The sequence below is a fragment of the Sebastes fasciatus genome, chromosome 12 (assembly GCF_043250625.1).
Source record: "Sebastes fasciatus isolate fSebFas1 chromosome 12, fSebFas1.pri, whole genome shotgun sequence".
Classification (NCBI taxonomy): domain Eukaryota; kingdom Metazoa; phylum Chordata; class Actinopteri; order Perciformes; family Sebastidae; genus Sebastes; species Sebastes fasciatus.
The window spans coordinates 5,357,410-5,378,661 of record NC_133806.1 but is presented as its reverse complement, the minus strand read 5'-3'; the positions used below and the strand labels follow the sequence as shown (position 1 = coordinate 5,378,661).

The window sequence follows — 21,252 nt, the reverse complement described above, 5'->3', positions numbered from 1 at the left end:
TGCTATAGTTCCCTCTTGTGGCTACAAATAGATGCTTCACAAGGTGTATTACCTCCATTTAAATAAATAAAGTTGAGATGGGGAATCACATAAACAACCAGAAGTTTAAGTCAAAAACAGAAACAGCAGCCTAGTGGGTGCAACACAATTCAGGCTGTGTTTTGGTGTTAATATTGTGCAGTAAATGAGCCATTTACCTATTTTTTTTAAAAATTTGACTTTCAATTTCTATCTGTTTTATTTATTAAATATAATTGTTTACATGCGTTTCTTATTATTCTGTTTATTATTAAGTTTGTTTCTGTTTTATTTTTTCATCTGGCGCCACATATTGTGATAGTGTTTTAATTAATAAAATAATAATAATGATAATAATAATAATAATAATAACAATAACAATAATAATAATAATAATAATAATAATAATAATAACAATAATAATAATAATAATAATAATAATAATAATAATAATAATAATAATGATAATAGTAATAATAATAATAATCCTAATAAAAGAGATGAGATATTATAATAGCCTTGCACAGAGAGGTGTTTCTGTTATTCACCCTCATTGATATATATATATGGGGTGGACAAAATAACAGAAACACCTCTGAGTATAAGGCAATACAGTTCAACAGCACCACAAACTGCATCCTCCAAAATGATCATAAAGTGGAATCAACACCTCTCTAATTACTGTATAACAACAGTATTGCAGGGCTGTTGTATTCGACTGTATTAGTTTTAGATCGCCATCTGCTGGACAAACAGTGGTACAAGTTATTAGGTCAAAAAGGTCAAATCTGTCTATTGATCTATGAATCATGTAATAAAGTCTGTCGTGTCTCAACCTCTCTTCCAGTGAGATCCCCTTTGCCAATCTTTGCTTTTGACTTGTGATTAATTGAAGGTATTGCTGGCCTAGGTTGGTAAATTCAGATTGAAAGAATAAATTTATCTGTTTTGAAAAATAATTTTGAGATTAAAATTGATTTTGATAACATAAATGTACCAGGTAATATTTGAAGAACCGAGTTCAGGGAAATCACGAGTCAGCAGAGGACAGAAGAGCAAGTGATTTGCATGAATGACAGGAAAAAAATCCATTTTCATACGCGTTTACTTCCTTACTCAGTGCTGGCATTAAAGTGGAAGTAGGCAGAATATTTTTGGCATCATTGGGCCAAAATTAACATAATAACCTTTCAGCATATTGTAATTCAAGTGTTCTGAGAGAGATTTCTAGACCTCCTCATGGCTCTGTTTTCAGGTTTTAAAAAAATCTAGCCAGTGACGGGAGACTTTGACCAATCACAGCTCATTTCATTGAGAGAGCATTCCTATTGGCTGTGCTCCGGTCATGTGACCAGAACCTGTCGTTACGTCACCAGATTTCACAATGTCAAACTTTCTCGTTTTACAGCTAAACTGTGCACTACAAGATTATTCTGAAAACATTTGAGGAGAGAAATAGGCATTACAGTAACAGAATATTGATTCATATTTGATCAGCGCTGCCTAGTTTGACCGTTTGGTCAGAGTTTGCGAGTGATTGACAGCCGGCTCTCATAGACGGCAGCTGGACAGCAGACCTCAGATCAGCTCTGACTGCTTGTTTTCCTCCGGTCTGTGAAATCTTGCAGATGCCGTTAGGAGCACCGGAGGACACAAAAGCACATGATTTCTTTCAGGTTACCTGTTTCATGTACTACTGTCACGATATACCGACCGTTTTATAAAAATAACTTTCTTTAATCATATTTGCTCCAATCTCACCTACTTCAGCTTTAATATAGTAGGTTGTGTTTTCTGTCACAATCACAGAAAAAAGTTCATAGTTCAAGATTTCAGTACGTAAGAAGAGTATTGCACTTCACATATAAAACAAAAAAAGGATAAGTGACAAGTTATTGTTCGAGACGTATCGATACAGCACAGAAACGATGTTTGTTGTCTACATATGAACCAAACCACCAACTAAATAATATCTACTTTGATAAAGGAAATGTTTCAATATGCTGAGAGGCAAACAAACATCCCTAAAAACAGAATAACAAATGACCTGGTGTAGTAAAGAGACGATCTCACTGCCAACTCTGTTAACAATTTTGTTTATACACATAATAATCACATCTGTGACGGCCTTTGTTGAGTATATGCTGAACTGATCAAATCTCCAAAAGCACAACTTTTCAGTCTTACAACATTCTGTCAAAAAAGAAGAAGTGCAGGTCATGATCACTCACTCACAGTTGGTTTCTCTGTCTCTGAAACAAAACCAAAGTGCTCTCACAATAACCCGCATTTGCACCTCCGCGGTGGTTTGATGGTTTTATGTTTCTGTCTTTGAGATAACGTGAATGCTGTCTGTGAGGAACCTGATAAGATAATGGAGGAAGAAGTGAATTACGTGACAGTGGCTTTCAAGACTAAAGATATTTCTACATATGGTGAGTCATGTATTCTAGTTTGTTGTTGTACTTTGATGTATACAGTTTAACTGAGCTGTTGACAGGGGTGAAAAGTACATTTACTCTAGTACTTACTGTACGGATTAGATTTTTGTATTTTACTTGAGTTTTCTATCCCATGCTACTTTAAACTTCTTCTCCACTACATTAAGTGGATTGTTTAATAGATATATTTGTAAAGTAAAAAATGTTATATACAAAAAAATAATATGATCCAGTGTTCTACATAAAACTACCAAGTTTACATAAGCGTCACAATAGTGGTGCTACACAGTTATGCATCAGCCATAATAATCAATTTACATAAACTGTAGTAATTAAACACTAACAGGGCGTTTCTGCTCCATAATGAGTACTTCTGATACTTTAACTACATGTTATTGATCATTCTAATGGAGTATGTTTATATTGTGGTACTGCTACTTTTACCTAAGCAAAAAATGTGAATACTCCCAGACATAAATTATATAGATTAAATGTCTTTGCACACACAGTATGCTCAACTTCAGTAAACCTGCTCTTCCGGTAAAAAATATACTCTATTTATGTGTACTATTTGTGCAAAAGCAAGTCCTCTAAACCCCTTTAAGTCTTAATTCACATCTTAAATCTCCCCTTAAGTTTCTTTAAATTTAGAAAAATCTTTTTTCTCACTTCAACTCATAAAGCTGATCTATGATGTCTGATATTTGTGGCTGCAACATTCCAGCATAGAAGCATTTTAAAGGGACTGTTTGTAAGAATCAGAAATTGCTTGTTAGCAGCGACACCTGTGACTGTTAAGTCAACGAAAGTCACGAGGAATCGATGCTGATCCTAGTGTTGGCTTTTCCTGCCTCAGCCTCCCGACCGCGGCCGGAGGGAACAGGGGAGGCACCGGAGTTTTTTGGTCGGAGGCGATAACGTTTTTCGCTGCCGAGCCTCGTCACTTCACAAGACACGGAAAACCTCTGTTGGTCTGGAGGAGCTGCAGCATTTATTTCTGCACAAACGTCCACTGTACATTCACTAGATATTCTCAGAGCTAAACTAACTCTTCTGCAGTGTGGAGTGAGCGCGCAGGCACGTGAGAGTGGAGCGACATAGCGAGAACGAGCGCGGTGTGTGAGTGAAGGCAAGCAGAGGAGCAGAGTACAGCAGAGACTCCGGCCCTGGAGACCAAAGCTACGTCTCCCCCGCGTCCTCTGACCGCGGCCAACATTGTTTTGCAAGACGGGCTTCACTAGATATAACTTTGCGGTTTTGGTGCTTCCATGTAGTTTGTGTTGGAGTCTGAGTCTGAACAGCGTAGCCACACGCGAGCGCGCATGGGACACCGACCCGGATTGATTTATACGTGTAAGAAGTTACAAACAGTCCCTTTAAGACTTAGGATTCAGCTATTAGCTATTAGTAAAATTTTCATGGATAATCACCTAAACACTGACATGTTTCCATATTTTCCATATATATTCAGTAGTATGGTAAACATCAGGTGTTACTGTCAGTAAATCAGAAAAGAAGTGTCTTGAAATGCAGTAGATGACACACCGTAGACAAGGAAGTGACTTTTGAAAGTCTCCTCTGAACTTTTTTCTCCTCTGAAGTTTTCAGTTCCTTTAAACTTTTTTTGCTTTTTGCAGAGAAACAAAACGACCTGGAAATAATCTATGATGATGTGAAGGCATGGGAAACAAATCCTGCCATACCAGGTTATTTATGATTTGCCACGAATAACCCCCCCCCCCACCCCCCCAGAAAATATGATAACAATTTGCTATAAAATCAGTATAATAATTTTTTGTTGTTGTTCTTGGTAGAAAATGAAAAGAAAGCTCCACTGTGTACTCTGCTTCGTCTGGTGGCAGCAGGTTTGGGGATTATTTGTGTCATCTTGGTGTTCGTCATCATCGCAGTCAGTGTCCACTGTAAGTCTGTCTGCCTGTTTTCAAGGACTTTCAAGGTTATTTAATAATAATAACAAGTGAGTGCAACAGTTAACGGTGTCTTCCCTGAATGCAGTCAACACGGTCATGTCAGAGCAGCACAGAGAAAACATCAACTTAACAGCACAGAATCTGCAGCTGTGGACAGAAAAGACCGACATGGAGAGACAGACAGAAGAGCTCACCAGACAGAGAGACGGACTCAACTGGACCGTCGGAGTCATCCTGGAATACGAGAACTTCCCAGTGAATACACACTGCCCACAGAAAGGTGAAAACATGGTGTACCTTTTGACACTGGTGGAAGTACATTTACTCAAGTACTCAAGTTATATTTGTACATTACTTGAGTATTTCCATTATATGTCACTTTATACTTCTACTCCACTGCATCTCAGAGGGGAATATTGTACTTTTTACTGCACTACATTTATCTGACAGCTTTAGTTACATTTCAGATTACAGTTCTTCATCCCCTTCCTGTCCAGTGAGACCATGTGTCTCCACATTTTTGGTGATTTTGAATTCGATTTTTTTGTAAATAAACTATTAACTATTTTAAAAGCCTCTTGGATTAGCTCAGAAATGGATCGTCACAGAGCTGAAAATAGGGCTGTTTTTTCTGAGCTCATGAAGAGCTGACTTTTTAGAGATACGTGGTTCTCACAGGACAGCGATGCTGCAAACACATGATGATCTTATAGAATATGATGCATTGCTGTAGATTAAATTAGCCAACAGTATAAAAAGGAGTTTAAATTAGCACAACCATAAACATCTACAGCAGTAAAAAGCAACATACGCATTAAAGGGCCAGTGTGTAGCATTTCGGGGGATCTATTAGCAGAAATGGAATATAATATTCATAACTAGAAGTGCACTCGGAGAGGGCAGACCTCCAACAAGGCAGGATTCATGTACGTACGCTAAAAAAAAATCCTGAAGCTGGATCATGATCCGGAACGCCACCAAAAATGTCATTCACATCCATCGCGGACTTTTGGAGTTATCCTCCAAATGGACAAACCAACAAACCAACGCCGGTGAAAACATAACCTCCTTCCTAGGCCTTTGGCCTAAGCAGAGGTAACTATGTTTTCATTAGTGTATAATCACCTATAATAAAGAATCGTTGTGTTTTCGTTAGCTTAGAATGAGCCCTTCATATCTGCATAGGGAGCGGGTCCTCTTCACGGAGTCCGCCATGTTTCTACAGTAGCCCAGAACAGACAAACCAGTAGTGTTATTACGGTGGCCTTCAGGTAACGTAAAAATGCGAAAGGTCTTTTTTTTTTTTTTACTTTAAGTGGCCTACATTATGCTGATAATACTTACTTTTACTAAAAGGAGCAGTGTGTAGGATCTGGTGGTATCTGGCGGTGAGCAAGCATGTAGAAGAACTACAGTGGCTGACGTGAAAATGCGAATGGCCCTCTCTGGAGCCATTGTTGTAGTGAGAGTAGCGTAGGTCATTTGGACCAGTGCGTAGAGTGTGTGTGTATGAGGGAAGTGAGTGGTGAAGCAAGAGAGAGAGAGCGGCGGCGATGGCAGCGAGTAACGTTATCGACTCTGGCCCAAGCAAGAAAAGTCAACAGTGTTTGGTTTGTTCGTTCTGGGCTACTGTAGAAACATGGCGGACTCCGTGAAGAGACCCGCTCCCTATGTTGATATAAAGGACTCATTCTAAGCTAAAGAAAACACAGCCATTCTTATTTTCAGGTGATTATACACTAAAGAAAACATAGTTATTAAATATTATATTCCATTTTTACCAATAGATCCCCCGAAATGTTACACACTGTTCTTTTAAGTAAAGTTTTGAATGCAGGACTTTTCCTTGTAGTGGAATATTTTCAGTGTGTGGTATTAGTACTTTTACTAAAGTAAAGGATCTGAATACTTCCACCACTGACTATTTTACTGTTGGTCTACTGAACCACTTACTTTTGAGCTCCTTAATTGTGAATGTTGTCATTTCACTACCCCTTTTAGGGCATTTTGATTTGTTTGTATCAATTTTTGCTTATGAACATTGTTTTATTCATGATTCATCTTTCAGAGTTTAGACTTTCTGACACAAATATGTTTTTAATTTGAGTGGAATTACCTGTTTAAAGAGAGGGATAAAAGAAGAAGTCTTTAATTTTATAATATATATTTTATATGAAATAGAAAATGACAATGATTATGATTTTTGTTGTCTTATTCTTATTTAACAGTGTGTACACCTTGCCTGGACGGCTGGGTGCTGTTCCAGTCAAACTGTTACCTGTTTTGGACATCTGATTACTATTCTTATTGGAGGACTTGGCAGGGAAGCCGCGCTCAATGCCGTGACATGAAAGCAGATCTGGTGGTGATTGAAAGCCAGGAGGAACAGGCAAGACTGATTTCATTTGATTTCATTTGTAATTTTATGCTCAAACAAAACTAGAGAGCATCTCCATGGTGTCCAGAAACACATGAAACATGCAGTAATTTAGAAACAAAAGATGATGTGTTTGAATATTTAGTTTCATTATAATTGTCTAAAGAGAATGTTTTGCATTGTACCGTGCAGTAAAACCACTTATTTAAAAACTAAAACTCACACCTAATAAATAAATTATTAATCATTTTTAAATCTCTTTTATGTCTTTAATATTTTCCCCATCCGTTTTTAATGTTCCTATTTTTTGCAGCTGTCTCTTTGTGAAGCACAATGTATTACATATTTTTGTATAAAATGTGCTGTAGAAATCTATATTTTTTAAATTAGTATTATTATGTTATACACAAGACAAAGAGATAACATTTTTTCATGAACACTTTTATCACAAATTTAGGAATTCATCAATAACCACACGAAAGACTACTCTGATGACAATCACGGCTATTGGATCGGCTTGAGCAAGACGGACACGTGGACGTGGGTAGATGGAAGCAACGTCACTCTGACGTAAGCACAAAAACACGCTATTTCTCAAAAGTTGCCACATATGCTATTTTAACCTCAGTGAATCGTGACGGCTGTAAATCAGACGTATGACTTTATCATCATTACTCTAAACAAATCAGACTATCGGCAAGAGGATTGGCAGCCTTTTACCCCCTGTGTGCTGCATTTTACACTTTGTGTCGCCCGGTTATGGAGAAATCTGACGAACCGGGCAAATTAAGCAAATATCGTTCAGTTTCTTTTAAGTGGCAGATGGTGAAATGAGTAAAAAGCAGATGGAGAAATCACTTTCAACATGTCCATTTCCCTCAGTAACGCCAACAGTTAACTGTACAGTAGACTTTAGCATTAAAGGAATAGTTTGACATTTTAGGGAAACACGCATATTTGCTTTCTCACTGAGACTTAGATGAGAGGATTGATACCACTCTTGAGTCTGTACTCGAAATATGAAGCTGTAGGCAGTTAGCTTGGATTAGTTTAGCATAAAGACTGGAAACAGAGGAACTATTTAGTATTCCAGAAAAAAGATTTAGTATGTCCCAATACATAGCATGTCAAATACAGTAAGCCGAAAAATACCTGGATGTCCTAATACATCCGGTCACATTTTGCAGTATATACAAGCCAGCATGCTTTTCTGGCTATTCTGACCCACAATCCTCTGCGGAGAGGATATATGAGCAAGAGGGTCAAAGTACAAGGTGCAATGTTATGACGAAGTAGTATTTCCCAATTGTATGCATACTGCATGCAACAGTACGTACTTTGAAAGGGACGCGGCAGTATGAACTAGTAAAATAAGTAAAAAGAAAAAGCATGTTAATTTTTTATTTTTAGCTTAATCCATTATTAGATTTCATAGATTTTTTTGTCTCTATTTTATTATTTTATTTTCTATTTATTTACTTTTTTAAATTATTTTATTTTATTACTATTGGGGTGGGGGTGGGGGGGCTTTTTCTGTTTTTATTTCATGTCACGGACACTGAGTTATGTTTTACTGTGCTATCCTCATTAAAAGTGAGTCAAAGTTGCAGGCAGCGTGTTTTTCAGCTTTACAGCCAGCTCAACATTATAATCTTATTCTATATTCATAAACCACTTCCTGTTATTCTGTTTGTTTATTATAAGCTCACTTCCTCTGCAGTACAGCCACCCACAATCACCACCAGGTGCCCAAAACGTTGTCCAGGCACACAGATTTATATCATGTGATTATTTGTTTTCCTTCACCAGGTACTGGAAAACACAACAACCTGGCTACAGAAGGTCTTGTGCTCTAAGTCAGCCACGAGCAGATCCTCTGGCCAACTGGCATAAGGCGAGCTGTGACATGAAGAACCGCTGGATCTGTGAAACAAGAGCTTTGATCAAACCGGATTAGGAATCAGCTTAACTATCAAAATTGGTTATTTAACATTTAAGAAATATGTCTATCTACTTTTGTCAAAACTGATTCTGTTTTTGTTTTTTTAACTAAAGATGTATGCAGTGCACATTGTTGTCTTTTTCTAATTTATTGCAAATATCCATTTCTACAAATGTTGCACCATCACCTTTGAGTTATATATGGCAGGCTTGAATATATGTAAAGTGTGTATATATTTAAAGAGATAACAAAGCAAACTGAATAGAGATTATCCATCACCTATCTACTTTTTGCTGTGTAAATGTTATATTCTGTTTATATTCCAGCTAACGTTAACTAGCTCTCGTCCTGCCGATTTCAACATGGGAGGTGCCATAGATTTACATCATGACACGTTCAAGATAAATTCTAACGTTATCGTGATGTGTTCAAGTTTTATCTTGTAAAATGGAGTTTTTGGCAACATACTTGAATAAATCCAGTTGTTTGAAGGAGATGTTTTCACAGCAATATAAAATAATAGTAGAGGGGGATTATGACCTGTTTAAAATCCTAACACAAACTAGTATGCAAACAGTAATAAAGAAATGTACATGTTGAAGTGCATGGGATTTATTGTTTTGTTTTTGACCGTGGTATCGAATTGATATTGAGAATCGTGGAATTTCACTGGTATTGATATTGACTAAATTTCTGGTTTCATGACTTCCCTATGTGACTCATTCTTAAATAAGCTTGGGGCTGAGTGCTACAGACAGCGGATATGGACCAACAAATTGTAGGTTTTAGTCTTTTCATGGGATTGGTTGATAATAACAAAAGTATTCACCTTTAATAGCATGGTGACAGACACTGATTCAGTACTAATCTTACCAACGATGATGATGAAGACAATACAACAACGTTGTCACAACCATGACCCTTCACCAGACATAGTGTGTTACAGTTAGACCGATCATCAATTAAGAAATCCAAATGCGAGTTAACCCACCAGAAATAAACATGATTTATGAAAAGGTTGAGTTCAGTATTAGATAATGCTTAAACGTGTCAACAGTGAGTGACATTTGGTTGTTGCAGAAGCAGACGTGCGTCCCAGCATCACTGTTCGAGGTAGTTGGTAAAAATGTGTCGTAAAACAACCTCCGATGTTAACATGCAAATTACAAAATGTTAAGGGAAGAGGAACCTCTCGTTTGTTCTCCATAAGAGTGCTGAGAAACTTTGGTCGGTCACACGCAGACACACACAGACACTCATTCTCTGCACTGAAGCAAGTACGGCCATCTGTGACTCTTAAGGATGGAGGAAGAAATCAATTATTCTACGGTGGTTTTTAAAGATAAAGCTCGAGAAGGTAAGTGACTCCTGCTTTTTTTTTTTTGGCTTGTTTTAATGATGCATGTTTTAGACTATTTAACATCTTTTTTAGGGGTTCTGTGTGGAAGAATCACATTGGTGACCCTTGGGGGTCACAAAAATAAGTTGTTTTTACTCATTTGCAAGATTTCCCTGCCATGATATACATTAACAGTACATACAACCACTTTTTTCCACATCACAATTTCCAGTAATGACAGGGATTTAACAAAGGGCCCAGTTTTCAGATAGACGACACAAACACCAACGCAGCTAATGTATCTTCCAGAAGGTGTCATGCATTAATCTCTTCATACAAACAACAAAATGCATCACATGCTGTTGTCCATCAAATACCTACGCTTTGTCGCGGCCGTTGGCGTTAGACACCGACGCGGTGACACCCTTCAGCGTTTAGTGGTGGGTCCAGCAAACACAAGGCTTTCATTCCAGGAGACCGCTGCTCATGTCCCGTGCATCAAGTCCGAATCAGCTGTTCATCCATGTCCCCTGTTCACTCACGTTCAGTGTCATTTTCACTGTACAGCTGTAGTAGTTCTAAGCCCAACCACAACCGTGTTGTTTTATCCTAAACCTAACTATAGTGGTTTTATTGCCTGAACCCAAGCAAGTGCTTTTATTTACCTCACAACATTAAGCATGTGTTTACTGCGACCGTAAAATGACGCCGAGGGGTCTGACAAAGTGTCAGTATATGACGAATGCGTTGGCTCAGGCACCTTGGATACAAAAGTTTTACGCAACCTGAGATGTGGAATTTAAAATCTACAGTATAGCCATGCAAAAAAAATATCTTACTTTCAAGAGAGGAAGAGAGATTGTTTATATTCATGGATTCCTATATTTCCCACCTTAGAGTCACACAATCCTACTTCAGACCTGCCATTGTACATAAAGGTTCTCTGTTTGATATCCAAAACATTAATATAGCAGCAAACAACTATTTGCTATGTAAAGTTATGTAAGGGAGAATGTACAAACGAGCCAGTCATTGTTGTGAAATAAACCCACACAAGGCTTGCATCACCCTTATTACACAGCTACTTACTTAAGAAATCACTAATTTGACACAAAAATGGTCCGCTAGAGTCCGACATCAGAACTGTGCCCATAACAGCGGTCTGTTATAAAGAAATAACAGACCGTAGAATGCTGTGAGTGACCAATCAGAATGAGCATTCAATAAAGCCGTGTAATAAAGAGGAGTAATGTCTACCTGAGCAGAGAACGAAGTCGCTCTCCCTCTATGTGTGTTGTATCAGAGCTCTCTGTGCTTTGTTTACATAGCCGGACCACCCACGCATGCCTTCTAGTGCATGTTAGTGCAGGTGAGCGTGCCCCATTAGCTAGCTCATGGCCCACAGTGTCTTCGCTGAAGCGTAGCACCCACACGCCCGTTTCCCCCCCCCAGATTAGACCTGTTAGCCCTGTTGCCGTTGTTAGCACCTTTAAATGTAAACCGTCGGCTCAGCCGTCGCCATGTTGAGGCAATCCCTCTGCTCGGATTATTGAATTTAGCACCTTTAAGTACAATTTTGAGGTACATTACTTGGAATTTCCACATACATTTTACTCCACTGCATTTATTTGATAACTTTAGCTAAAACTTACATTTCAGATTATTAGTACAAAAAAATATAATCAACAATTATTGTATATATGTGAATTATTATGTATTATTCTAGGTAAAGATATGATTTAGAATCCAGTACTATAATAAACATTATTCTGAAATGGTCCATTCGGCATAATGGGTACTTTAACTTTTGGTAAGTATATTTTGATGCTGATACTTTTGTACTTTTACTTAAGTACAATTTTGAAGGCAGGACTTTTATTTTTAACAGAGTATTTCTACACTGTGGTATTGATACTTTTACTTCAGTAAAAGATCTGACATCAAAAGTTAAGTAAATGCATTTGAACTTGTGATCTCTGCATCACAACATTATCAGTCTTAAGTGCATCATGTCAATGGAGAGAAACTGTTAACTCAAGCAGCACCTGCAGACATTAAAAACAACTCATTATATTTGACCCCTTCTGAGCTTCCCGTCCAACAAAACTTACTGACATAAATGATCACCATGTTATGTTACTTCCCGTTTCAACAGGACATACTTCACATCAATAACACATAAAGATGTTTCATTGTTACATTGTGAAGAATAATCACTATTATTTCAGTTGTGTTTTTATTATTTCTTCATATTGTTATTACTGTCGTCCAGCGAAAAAAGAGGACTCTACAATTTACGCTGCAGTCAAACCTAAAGGAGCTGCTACTACTGTACCGAGTAAGTTATAAAATATACTGACTGTCTTATTTTTTTATCTCATAAAATAAACTATACAACATTATAAACCATACAATATGCTTTACTAAGTTCAAATTGACACTTAATGATGATGATGATGAAGAATCCTGTCGTGTGTGATTATAGAAGTGATGATAGTAGTATGTCAGAATGTATATTGGTCATAAAGAATAAGTCACGTTGATAATGAATGACTTAATCTGACTATGAGCTTTCTCATGACAAGCAGATGGTGAAGCAGCTGGATGCTCTCACTATCGTGTGTTGGCGTGCGTTGGCGTGGGGATACTCTGTGTCCTCCTGGTGGCGGGCATCGGTTCCATCATCTACTGTGAGTTTGATGTCAACGCGCTGAATAACTTTCAATGAATAATTATAACGGCTTGAGTCAGTCTGTGATTTTTTTGTTGCGTAAGGTGAGGTCAGCTCTCTCTGAATTGTCCCTGCTGCCATTTGATGTCTTTTTATTTCTGTTTTGATCGTTTGGTTTGATCTATTTTTTTGAATGATCCAATTTGGCAAATAAGGCTTCTCTGATAACACTACCTGCATCCAAGATTTGATTGACGGACTGATGTGCTGTCTCCTTCTCTTTCTCACCACAGTGGACATGGAATTGAACGAACAGCGAGCAAGCCACGACGACATCAAAGCAGAAAATGAGAAGCTGATCGTGGAGAAGAGCCTCTTAGAGGGAGAGACGAGGAATTTGAGCATAGTCGCAGAGAATTTGAGCATAGTCGCAGAGAATCTCAACAGGACGCTGGAATTCATCCTGACATTTGACACCTTTCCAGTAAATGAATACTGCCCAGAAAAAAGTAAGTGTGTCTTGCCATGTATGAGACGCACCGGTCTTTCAAGCAACCACAATGGAAACCCATCCAGGGCAATATTAAACGCTGAGAGAAAGTGGTCGGGTTGTGTGGTGACGTAGTGTAAAGGCCCTGACACACCAAGCCGATGGCTGTTGGACAGTTTCAGTACATATAGGGATGATTAACACCCCAATTCCACACAGTTTGTTTTATGTCCGTAATTATAAGAGTATGTCCGTAAGTGTTCAACACAAGGAAATGCAGCAGATGGATAGTAACGCCACGCAGATATGGGAGAGAAGTTAATCATCTGTTTTTCCCCATTTTGTGAAATATTCGTGTTCCTCTGCCTCCTCCTGGTGCTCCTAATAGGCTAGCGTTTGCAAGATTTCACAGCACCGAACAAAAACAACCAATCAGAGCCGAGCAGTCTCTTAAGCAAACTCCGATCAAACTGTTAAACCAGGCTGTTTTTGTATTTGTCTCTATAACAGATCCTGATCTTTTTCCATTTCTCTGCTTTTTTCATGAATGCAGAGTGTCAGCCGTGTCCGAAAGAGTGGATTCTGTTCAAGGAAAAGTGCTACCTGTTTTACGAAGAAGATGCTCCTTGGAAGACACGGGAAAATAGCCGAAGGTTTTGCCAGTCGAAAAAAGCAGATCTAGTTGTCATTGACAATCTGCAAGAACAGGTGAGCTCTAACACCATAAAACCACAATTATTAATTGTGTTTCAGTTCAGAATTAGAGATTACATATGGCAATTCATAGTATTCAGGAAACAAAAAAGTACTTTCGCATTCCAACTATAACTTTCCAAAATGTAATGGAAAAAAAATTAAATAAATTCAAACATGGTGTTTTTAATGTCTGATGAGAATCCATGTCTGGACGTGTGAAAGTGTGCATGTTTTTGATGATCTGTCTCTGTATAATTTACAGGAATTCATCAGTAATCACACAAAGTACTACCACGACAGGTTTCATGGATATTGGATTGGGTTAGAGAAAATCAAAGACAAATACTGGGTCTGGGTTGATGGACGTAATGACACTCTAGGGTAAGAAAGCCTTTTTCTTTAAAAAATAAATGTACTCGTCTTGACTTGGTCTCAACCCCTAAAACTCTTGGTCTTGTCTCGATCTCGATACATTCTGGTCTTGGTCATGACTTGGTCTCGGTGGTCTTGATTACAACACTATCTGAATAGTGAATTGAACTGAATTGATTGAATCTCAAGCTTTAAGCCAACATGGACAAGAAGTCCTTAAAATGCTCAAAAATAACATATTTGACCTTTTTTGTTATTCAACACTGTATTTTTTCATGGGCTGCAGATGTAGAATATTATTACAGGTACTGATATTCATGTTGTGTGTTTGAAGGTACTGGATCAATAACGGCGCTGGCCCATATGCACTGTTCATCCCTAGGAGGACTCTCACAGCCAGCTGGGGTTCAGCGGATCATAAATTTGAAAACAAATTCATCTGTGAGAATGACCCTCTCATATGGTCTATTTAGTAAGCGCTATCTTTGTGACTCTTCATGTTGCGTGCAAAACTGTATCATCATATTAATAATGTTCCTAAAATAGCCTGAAGATGATTTAGTACGCAAGTGTTCATCATTTTGTCTACCTGTACAATAAGCATCATTTAAAATGTATTTTATTAGCTGCTTTTTAGTGTCAGATGTCTTTTTGAACAGATAACTAGTTTGACTGAAGGTGTAAACCAAAGAAACAATGACAAAACAGACATCTTCTACAGTATTAAGTCTCACAAGAGCAGCATTAACCTGTGAATGCTATTGATTTCCACTGGAGGTCAGGATTCACCTCAATATATACAAAGAGCTCAGTCCACACAGAACTCATTTGTCACGGATGATTTAATCATCCATCAGTGTAATCATCCCTGAATTATTGCAACAAATATCAGTGACCTTTACTGGGAAGATGCTCTGTAGTATATCTAATATTATTCAATATCAGTGACTTAAAAGAATATAAGTCAATGGAACATGTGAAGTGTTTCTTACGATGATCCAAAATTCGACATCCTTTAAGCAAGTGGACTTATGCAACGTCTACGTCAAACATTACAGCTGCAAACTGATGCAACAAAGATTGGTTCCTGTGGCCGGCTTGCTGCATGTTGTGTACTCAATTTTTGGTGTTACATAACGACCAGTGTGTACAAATATGTTGTGTAAAAAAGTTCCTTTTTTTCCACCTTTCTTTGTTATTACTATTATTTTTCATTCACTTGTCATCATTACTATTTTTTTAACCTTTATTACAATTACTTCACCTTTGCTTATTCTTATCATTTTTGTACTTGTGTGTAATTGTGCCGTATAAATACAAAATATTATTTTCATTACTTTTTTCTGAGGCTATAGGCAGTAAAGGGAGGTATTTATTCTGTTTCATGAAGATGGTGGTATTGTATGAAATTGAATCAGGCATCAGTGGGGGAAGAAGTACTCAGATCTTTACTTAAGTAAAAGTAGCAGTACTACAGTGTAGAAATACTCTGTTACAAGTAAAGTAGTGAGTCAATTTTATTTAATTAAAAGTAAAAAAGCATTACCATCAAAATATACTTAAAGTACTAACAGTAAATGTACTCAATACAGAATGGCCCATTTCAGAAGAATGTATATTATATTATTTCATTATAATTATTGATGCATTAATGTGTCAATAACAAATCAATAACGTCATATTTTAACCGTTTCCACTCCACTCCTCTTTATCATAGACCCATTTTCATTGCAAATTTCCCCACTGTGAGACTAATAAAGGAACATCTTATCATATTTTTGTCTTACAAGGGGGTCTTTAGGGAGAGATAGCAGGTCAACAGTAGAGAAGTGGTGTACATCGTCTGGAAGCTGAGAACCTGGAGATGCAGCTCAAGTTGTTCTAGTCATAAATAAAAAAAATTTAAAAAAATGAATTACTTAAAATATTTTTTTAAAGTGGACCTATTATAACTCATAAGTTGTTGCCGCAATTTTTGGGTTGATGCCATTTGTTACACACATTTGGTGCTAAATTTAAACTTTTTTTAACCATTCGAGAATTGATAAAAAGTGATAAAAAATGCCTCATTAAGACACCAAGACCTTGAGGAACACCATAGAAAAAGCCACGCTGTGATTTGGTATCAAAAACTTTTGACATTTGGAGATTTCTGCAAGAATTGCATTTTTCAGCGATTATATGGCGATCACTTCTGTTCTGGAAACTGATCAGAAACCCCCTTACTGCCAATATAGCTATAACAAGTCATCCATCTTCATTTGTACTGCATGTAAATGTAAAAAACTGTATGATTTTTGCCCCAAACTGCATGTGATTATCATAAAGTGGGCATGTCTGTAAAGGGGAGACTCATGGGTACCCATAGAACCCATTTACATTCACATATCTTCACATATCAAGGGACCCTTTTTGAATATTGCCAATCCAGTTTTTCCTCGCCAAAATTTAGCGTAACTTCGTAGCGTAGCATTTAGCATTCTTCCAGACTTGCATGACATGGTCACAATGGGTTCCTCAGGTTTTCTAGTTTCAACCAATGTCAATATATATTCACTCTAGTTTTAAAAAGGAAACTGCTACAGCCTCTGAAAGAAGTAAAGTCAGCCGAGGGCGGAGGTGGAGGTTCAGCAGTTTGAGCTCCAGTAGCTCTTCTATTGGATCGGACAACACGGGCCAGCCTTCACTTCAACTTATCAGTTGAGTCCAATCTGCTGTAAGCTATTGGACAAACGGTTATTCGTGGAAAAAAAGACAGAAAGAATCACATCATATTTTAAATGTGGAGCTACAACACTGAAAGTTATCTGGTATTTTCTGAGGTTGGGTAAGAGTCGGATTCTGAGCTGATTCAACTGAAGGGCAGTTACAAACAGCAGCTTCACATTATGTACATGTTGTATTATGAATATTTTTATAACATTTTGTGTAGTGTGGTGTTTTTCCCCAAACTGTATTGTAGATGTTTAACAGTGTCACCTTTTTTTTTTTTACTCATGGAGGTTTCACACAAGTTTGAGAACAAATGAAAAAAGAAAAGGTTTTAATAATCAAGTTTAATTTGATGTGTTGCATCATTTAATTTGCATGTAAAGTCCAGAATTCATGTAATACTAGTAGTTTCATCCGTGTACTTTCATGTTTTGCCTTATTACAATAAGATGGCAGTTGTCAAACACTTTCAAAAGGAGTGTTGTGTTCTGGCTGTGCCAGCTTGTTGTTGTGAACTGTTGTGGGTTTTGATGTGGTTTATTTGTATGTATTTCCGGTGTTTCCTGTTTTATTTTGGTGATTCACTCCTCCTGTGTCTTGTCTAGGTTTACTTCCTTCCTTTGTCTGTTTTCCCGCCTTTTGGTTGATTGTCTGCCCCGCCCTGATTTGTTTCACCTGTGTGTAATCTTGTCTGTTATTTAAGCCTGTGTGTTTCCCCTCTGTCCTTGTTGGTTCGTACTTGTCTTCCCAGTCCCTTGTCCTCCGTGTTCCTAGTGTTCCTAGTGTTCCTAGTGTTCCTCCTGCCCGTGACTCTCGCACCCTCTGGTTTGTAGTTTTGTTTTTGTTCTCAGTTTGGTTTTGGTGTGTTTTCATTTGTACTTTGTTCCCCTCCTCGTTTTGTGATTTCTGGATTTTGTCAGCTTGATTAAAGCTCGCTCTTATTTAAAATCTTCCTGTCCTGCTTGTACTCTGCGTTTGGGTCATCTTAGTAACTCAACACACGACAGAACGAACCAACCCTAAATAATGACCCCAGCAGAGAGCTTTTATGCCTTTTTGGGCATCCGGATTCGGCCCGAGCATCAGCCTCAGCCCCTGCCTGTTGGCTTCCTGAGCTTCCGGCCCATGCCCCAGCAGTCAGCTAGCTCTAGGCTAGCATCAGCCCCGGATCGGTTCTTGGGAACCCGCCTTGCCCTGGGAGGCCCACGGAGTTTCCAGTCTGCTCCTCGCCATGCTGGCATCCAGGACACTAGCTTTGAGCCAGAGGTCATGCTAGGGGTGGGATCTCACAGAAGGAAGCGTGGGTCCCAGAGGCGGCGTTCTCCTAAATTGCTCAGTGTTCCATCCAAATCCAAGTCTACTCCTGTGTCGGAGGTCCGGCTGACCTCTGCTCCAAGTTTCCTGTCGGAGGTCAGGTCGACCTCTGCTCCAAGCGTCCTGTCGGAGGCCCGGCAGACCTCTGCTCCAAGCGTCTTGTCGGAGGTCCGGTCGACCGCTGCTCCAAGTTTCCTGTCGGAGGTCAGGCCGACTCCTGCTCCACGTGTCCTGTCGGCGGTTCGGCCGACTCCTGCTCCACGTGTCCTGTCGGCGGTCCGGTCGACTCCTGCTCCACGTGTCCTGTCGGCGGTCCGGTCGACTCCTGTTCCACGTGTCCTGTCGGCGGTCCGGTCGACTCCTGTTCCACGTGTCCTGTCGGCGGTCCGGTCGACTCCTGTTCCACGTGTCCTGTCGGCGGTCCGGTCGACTCCTGTTCCACGTGTCCTGTCGGCGGTCCGGTCGACTCCTGTTCCACGTGTCCTGTCGGCGGTCCGGTCGACTCCTGTTCCACGTGTCCTGTCGGCGGTCCGGCTGACTCCGGTTCCACGTGTCCTGTCGGCGTTCCGGCCGACTCCTGTTCCACGTGTCCTGTCGGTGGTCCGGTCGACTTCTGTTCCATGTGTCCTGTCGGCGGTCCGGTCGACCTCCGCTCCACGTCTTCTGTCGGCGGTCCGGTCGACTCCTGTTCCTAGTATCCTGTCGGTGGTTCGGCCGACTTCTGTTCCAAGTATCCTGTCGGTGGTCCGGCCGACTTCTGTTCCAAGTATCCTGTCGGTGGTCCGGCCGACTTCTGTTCCAAGTGTCCTGTCGGGGGTCCGGCTGACCTCCGCTCCACGTCTCCTGTCGGGGGTCGGGTCGACCTCCGTTTCGGTTGGGCCGCAACCGCCACCTGCTGCTCCGGTTGGGCCGCAACCGCCACCTGCTGTTCCGGTTGGGTCGCAACCGCCACCTGCTGTTCCGGTTGGGTCGCAACCGCCACCTGCTGTTCCGGTTGGGTCGCAACCGCCACCTGCTGTTCCGGTTGGGTCGCAACCGCCACCTGCTGTTCCGGTTGGGTCGCAACCGTCACCTGCTGTTCCGGTTGGGTCGCAACCGTCACCTGCTGTTCCGGTTGGGTCGCAACCGTCACCTGCTGTTCCGGTTGGGTCGCAACCGTCACCTGCTGTTCCGGTTGGGTCGCAACCGTCACCTGCTGTTCCGGTTGGGTCGCAACCGTCACCTGCTGTTCCGGTTGGGTCGCAACCGTCACCTGCTGTTCCGGTTGGGTCGCAACCGTCACCTGCTGTTCCGGTTGGGCCGCAACCGCCACCTGCTTTACCGGTTGGGCCGCAATCGCCACCTGCTGTTCCGGTTGGGTCGCAACCGCCACCTGCTGTTCCGGTTGGGTCGCAACCGCCACCGGCTGATTCGCCGGTTGGGCCGCAACCGCCACCGGCTGATTCGCCGGTTGGGCCGCAACCGCCACCGGCTGATTCGCCGGTTGGTCCGCAACCGCCACCGGCTGATTCGCCGGTTGGTCCGCAACCGCCACCGGCTGATTCGCCGGTTGGTCCGCAACCGCCACCGGCTGATTCGCCGGTTGGTCCGCAACCGTCACCTCCTGTTTCGCCTGGGTTTCAGCCCAAAAACCTGGTTCCTGTGACTGCTGGGCCGCGGTTCCGGGACCCCGGGTTCCCCGGCTCTGGCTCTGCCTTGCCCCCGGGTCGTCCGCCCGAGTTTCCCGGCTCTGGCTCTGCCTTGCCCCCGGGTCATCTGCCGGAGTTTCTCGGTTCGGACTCTGCCCTGCCTCCGGGCCGTCCGCCCGAGTTCCCAGACTCTGTCCCGGTTCTGTCCTCGGGCCGTCCGCCCGAGTTCCCAGGCTCTGTCCCGGTTTTGCCCTCGGGCCGTCCGCCTGAGATGGTCGGTGCCCAGGGTTCCTGGAGTCCCTCCTCCGGGCCCCCCTCCGCCCACCCGGTTCTGGTTGTGGAACGTCTGGGATCCGTCCCTTGAGGGGGGGGCTATGTTGTGTTCTGGCTGTGCCAGCTTGTTGTTGTGAACTGTTGTGGGTTTTGATGTGGTTTATTTGTATGTATTTCCGGTGTTTCCTGTTTTATTTTGGTGATTCACTCCTCCTGTGTCTTGTCTGGGTTTACTTCCTTCCTTTGTCTGTTTTCCCGCCTTTTGGTTGATTGTCTGCCCCGCCCTGATTTGTTTCACCTGTGTGTAATCTTGTCTGTTATTTAAGCCTGTGTGTTTCCCCTCTGTCCTTGTTGGTTCGTACTTGTCTTCCCAGTCCCTTGTCCTCCGTGTTCCTAGTGTTCCTAGTGTTCCTAGTGTTCCTCCTGCCCGTGACTCTCGCACCCTCTGGTTTGTAGTTTTGTTTTTGTTCTCAGTTTGGTTTTGGTGTGTTTTCATTTGTACTTTGTTCCCCTCCTCGTTTTGTGATTTCTGGATTTTGTCAGCTTGATTAAAGCTCGCTCTTATTTAAAATCTTCCTGTCCTGCTTGTACTCTGCGTTTGGGTCATCTTAGTAACTCAACACACGACAAGGAGTTATTCATGATGCAGAAAACTACACCAAATTCTTTACATTTCATATTAATTTTCCACTAAAATGCATATTTCACATGAAGTGGTCAACACAGGCAACTTGCCATCAATTGGCCCCAGCTATAATTATTTGACAACTATAGACCGTATATAGAGATGGACGACATGACAGCCCCCAAAAAGTGAAGCCAAAACATCTGGATCGCCCCCTGGTGGCTGGCTGCAGTAAATTCATAAATCCCGCCCCCTTCATGTTAGCAGATGGGACATGGGCCAAACTAAACAGTCAGAGTACAGTACTAAGTACTAATCTTACCAACGATGATGATGAAAACAATACAACAACATTGTCACAATGATGACCCTTCACCAGACATAGTGTGTTACAGTTAGACTGATCATCAATTAAGAAATCCA

At 40.9% G+C, this 21,252-nt stretch overlaps 2 protein-coding genes and 1 long non-coding RNA gene across 3 annotated transcripts; 2 read left to right on the top strand and 1 right to left on the bottom strand.

Moving 5' to 3' along the window:
- Nucleotides 1-2,213: 2,213 nt before the first annotated feature.
- LOC141778477 (low affinity immunoglobulin epsilon Fc receptor-like) lies at nucleotides 2,214-8,879 on the top strand. The gene is made up of 7 exons (XM_074652765.1): nucleotides 2,214-2,453; nucleotides 4,097-4,165; nucleotides 4,274-4,381; nucleotides 4,476-4,670; nucleotides 6,619-6,779; nucleotides 7,225-7,337; nucleotides 8,577-8,879. The coding sequence occupies exons 1-7, from the start codon at nucleotides 2,393-2,395 to the stop codon at nucleotides 8,722-8,724; spliced, it is 855 nt and encodes a 284-aa protein (XP_074508866.1). The 5' UTR covers nucleotides 2,214-2,392; the 3' UTR covers nucleotides 8,725-8,879.
- A 1,045-nt stretch (nucleotides 8,880-9,924) lies between these two features.
- On the top strand, nucleotides 9,925-17,455 carry LOC141778487 (C-type lectin domain family 12 member B-like). Its single transcript, XM_074652779.1, has 7 exons — nucleotides 9,925-10,066; nucleotides 12,321-12,386; nucleotides 12,637-12,738; nucleotides 13,013-13,228; nucleotides 13,763-13,917; nucleotides 14,168-14,286; nucleotides 14,612-17,455. The coding sequence occupies exons 1-7, from the start codon at nucleotides 10,012-10,014 to the stop codon at nucleotides 14,748-14,750; spliced, it is 852 nt and encodes a 283-aa protein (XP_074508880.1). The 5' UTR covers nucleotides 9,925-10,011; the 3' UTR covers nucleotides 14,751-17,455.
- Nucleotides 17,315-21,060, bottom strand: LOC141778490 (uncharacterized). The gene is made up of 2 exons (XR_012596084.1): nucleotides 20,826-21,060; nucleotides 17,315-17,455 (listed from the first exon to the last, which is right to left on the bottom strand). It is a non-coding gene; the product is annotated as an uncharacterized LOC141778490 (long non-coding RNA).
- Between the last annotated feature and the right edge of the window lie 192 nt (nucleotides 21,061-21,252).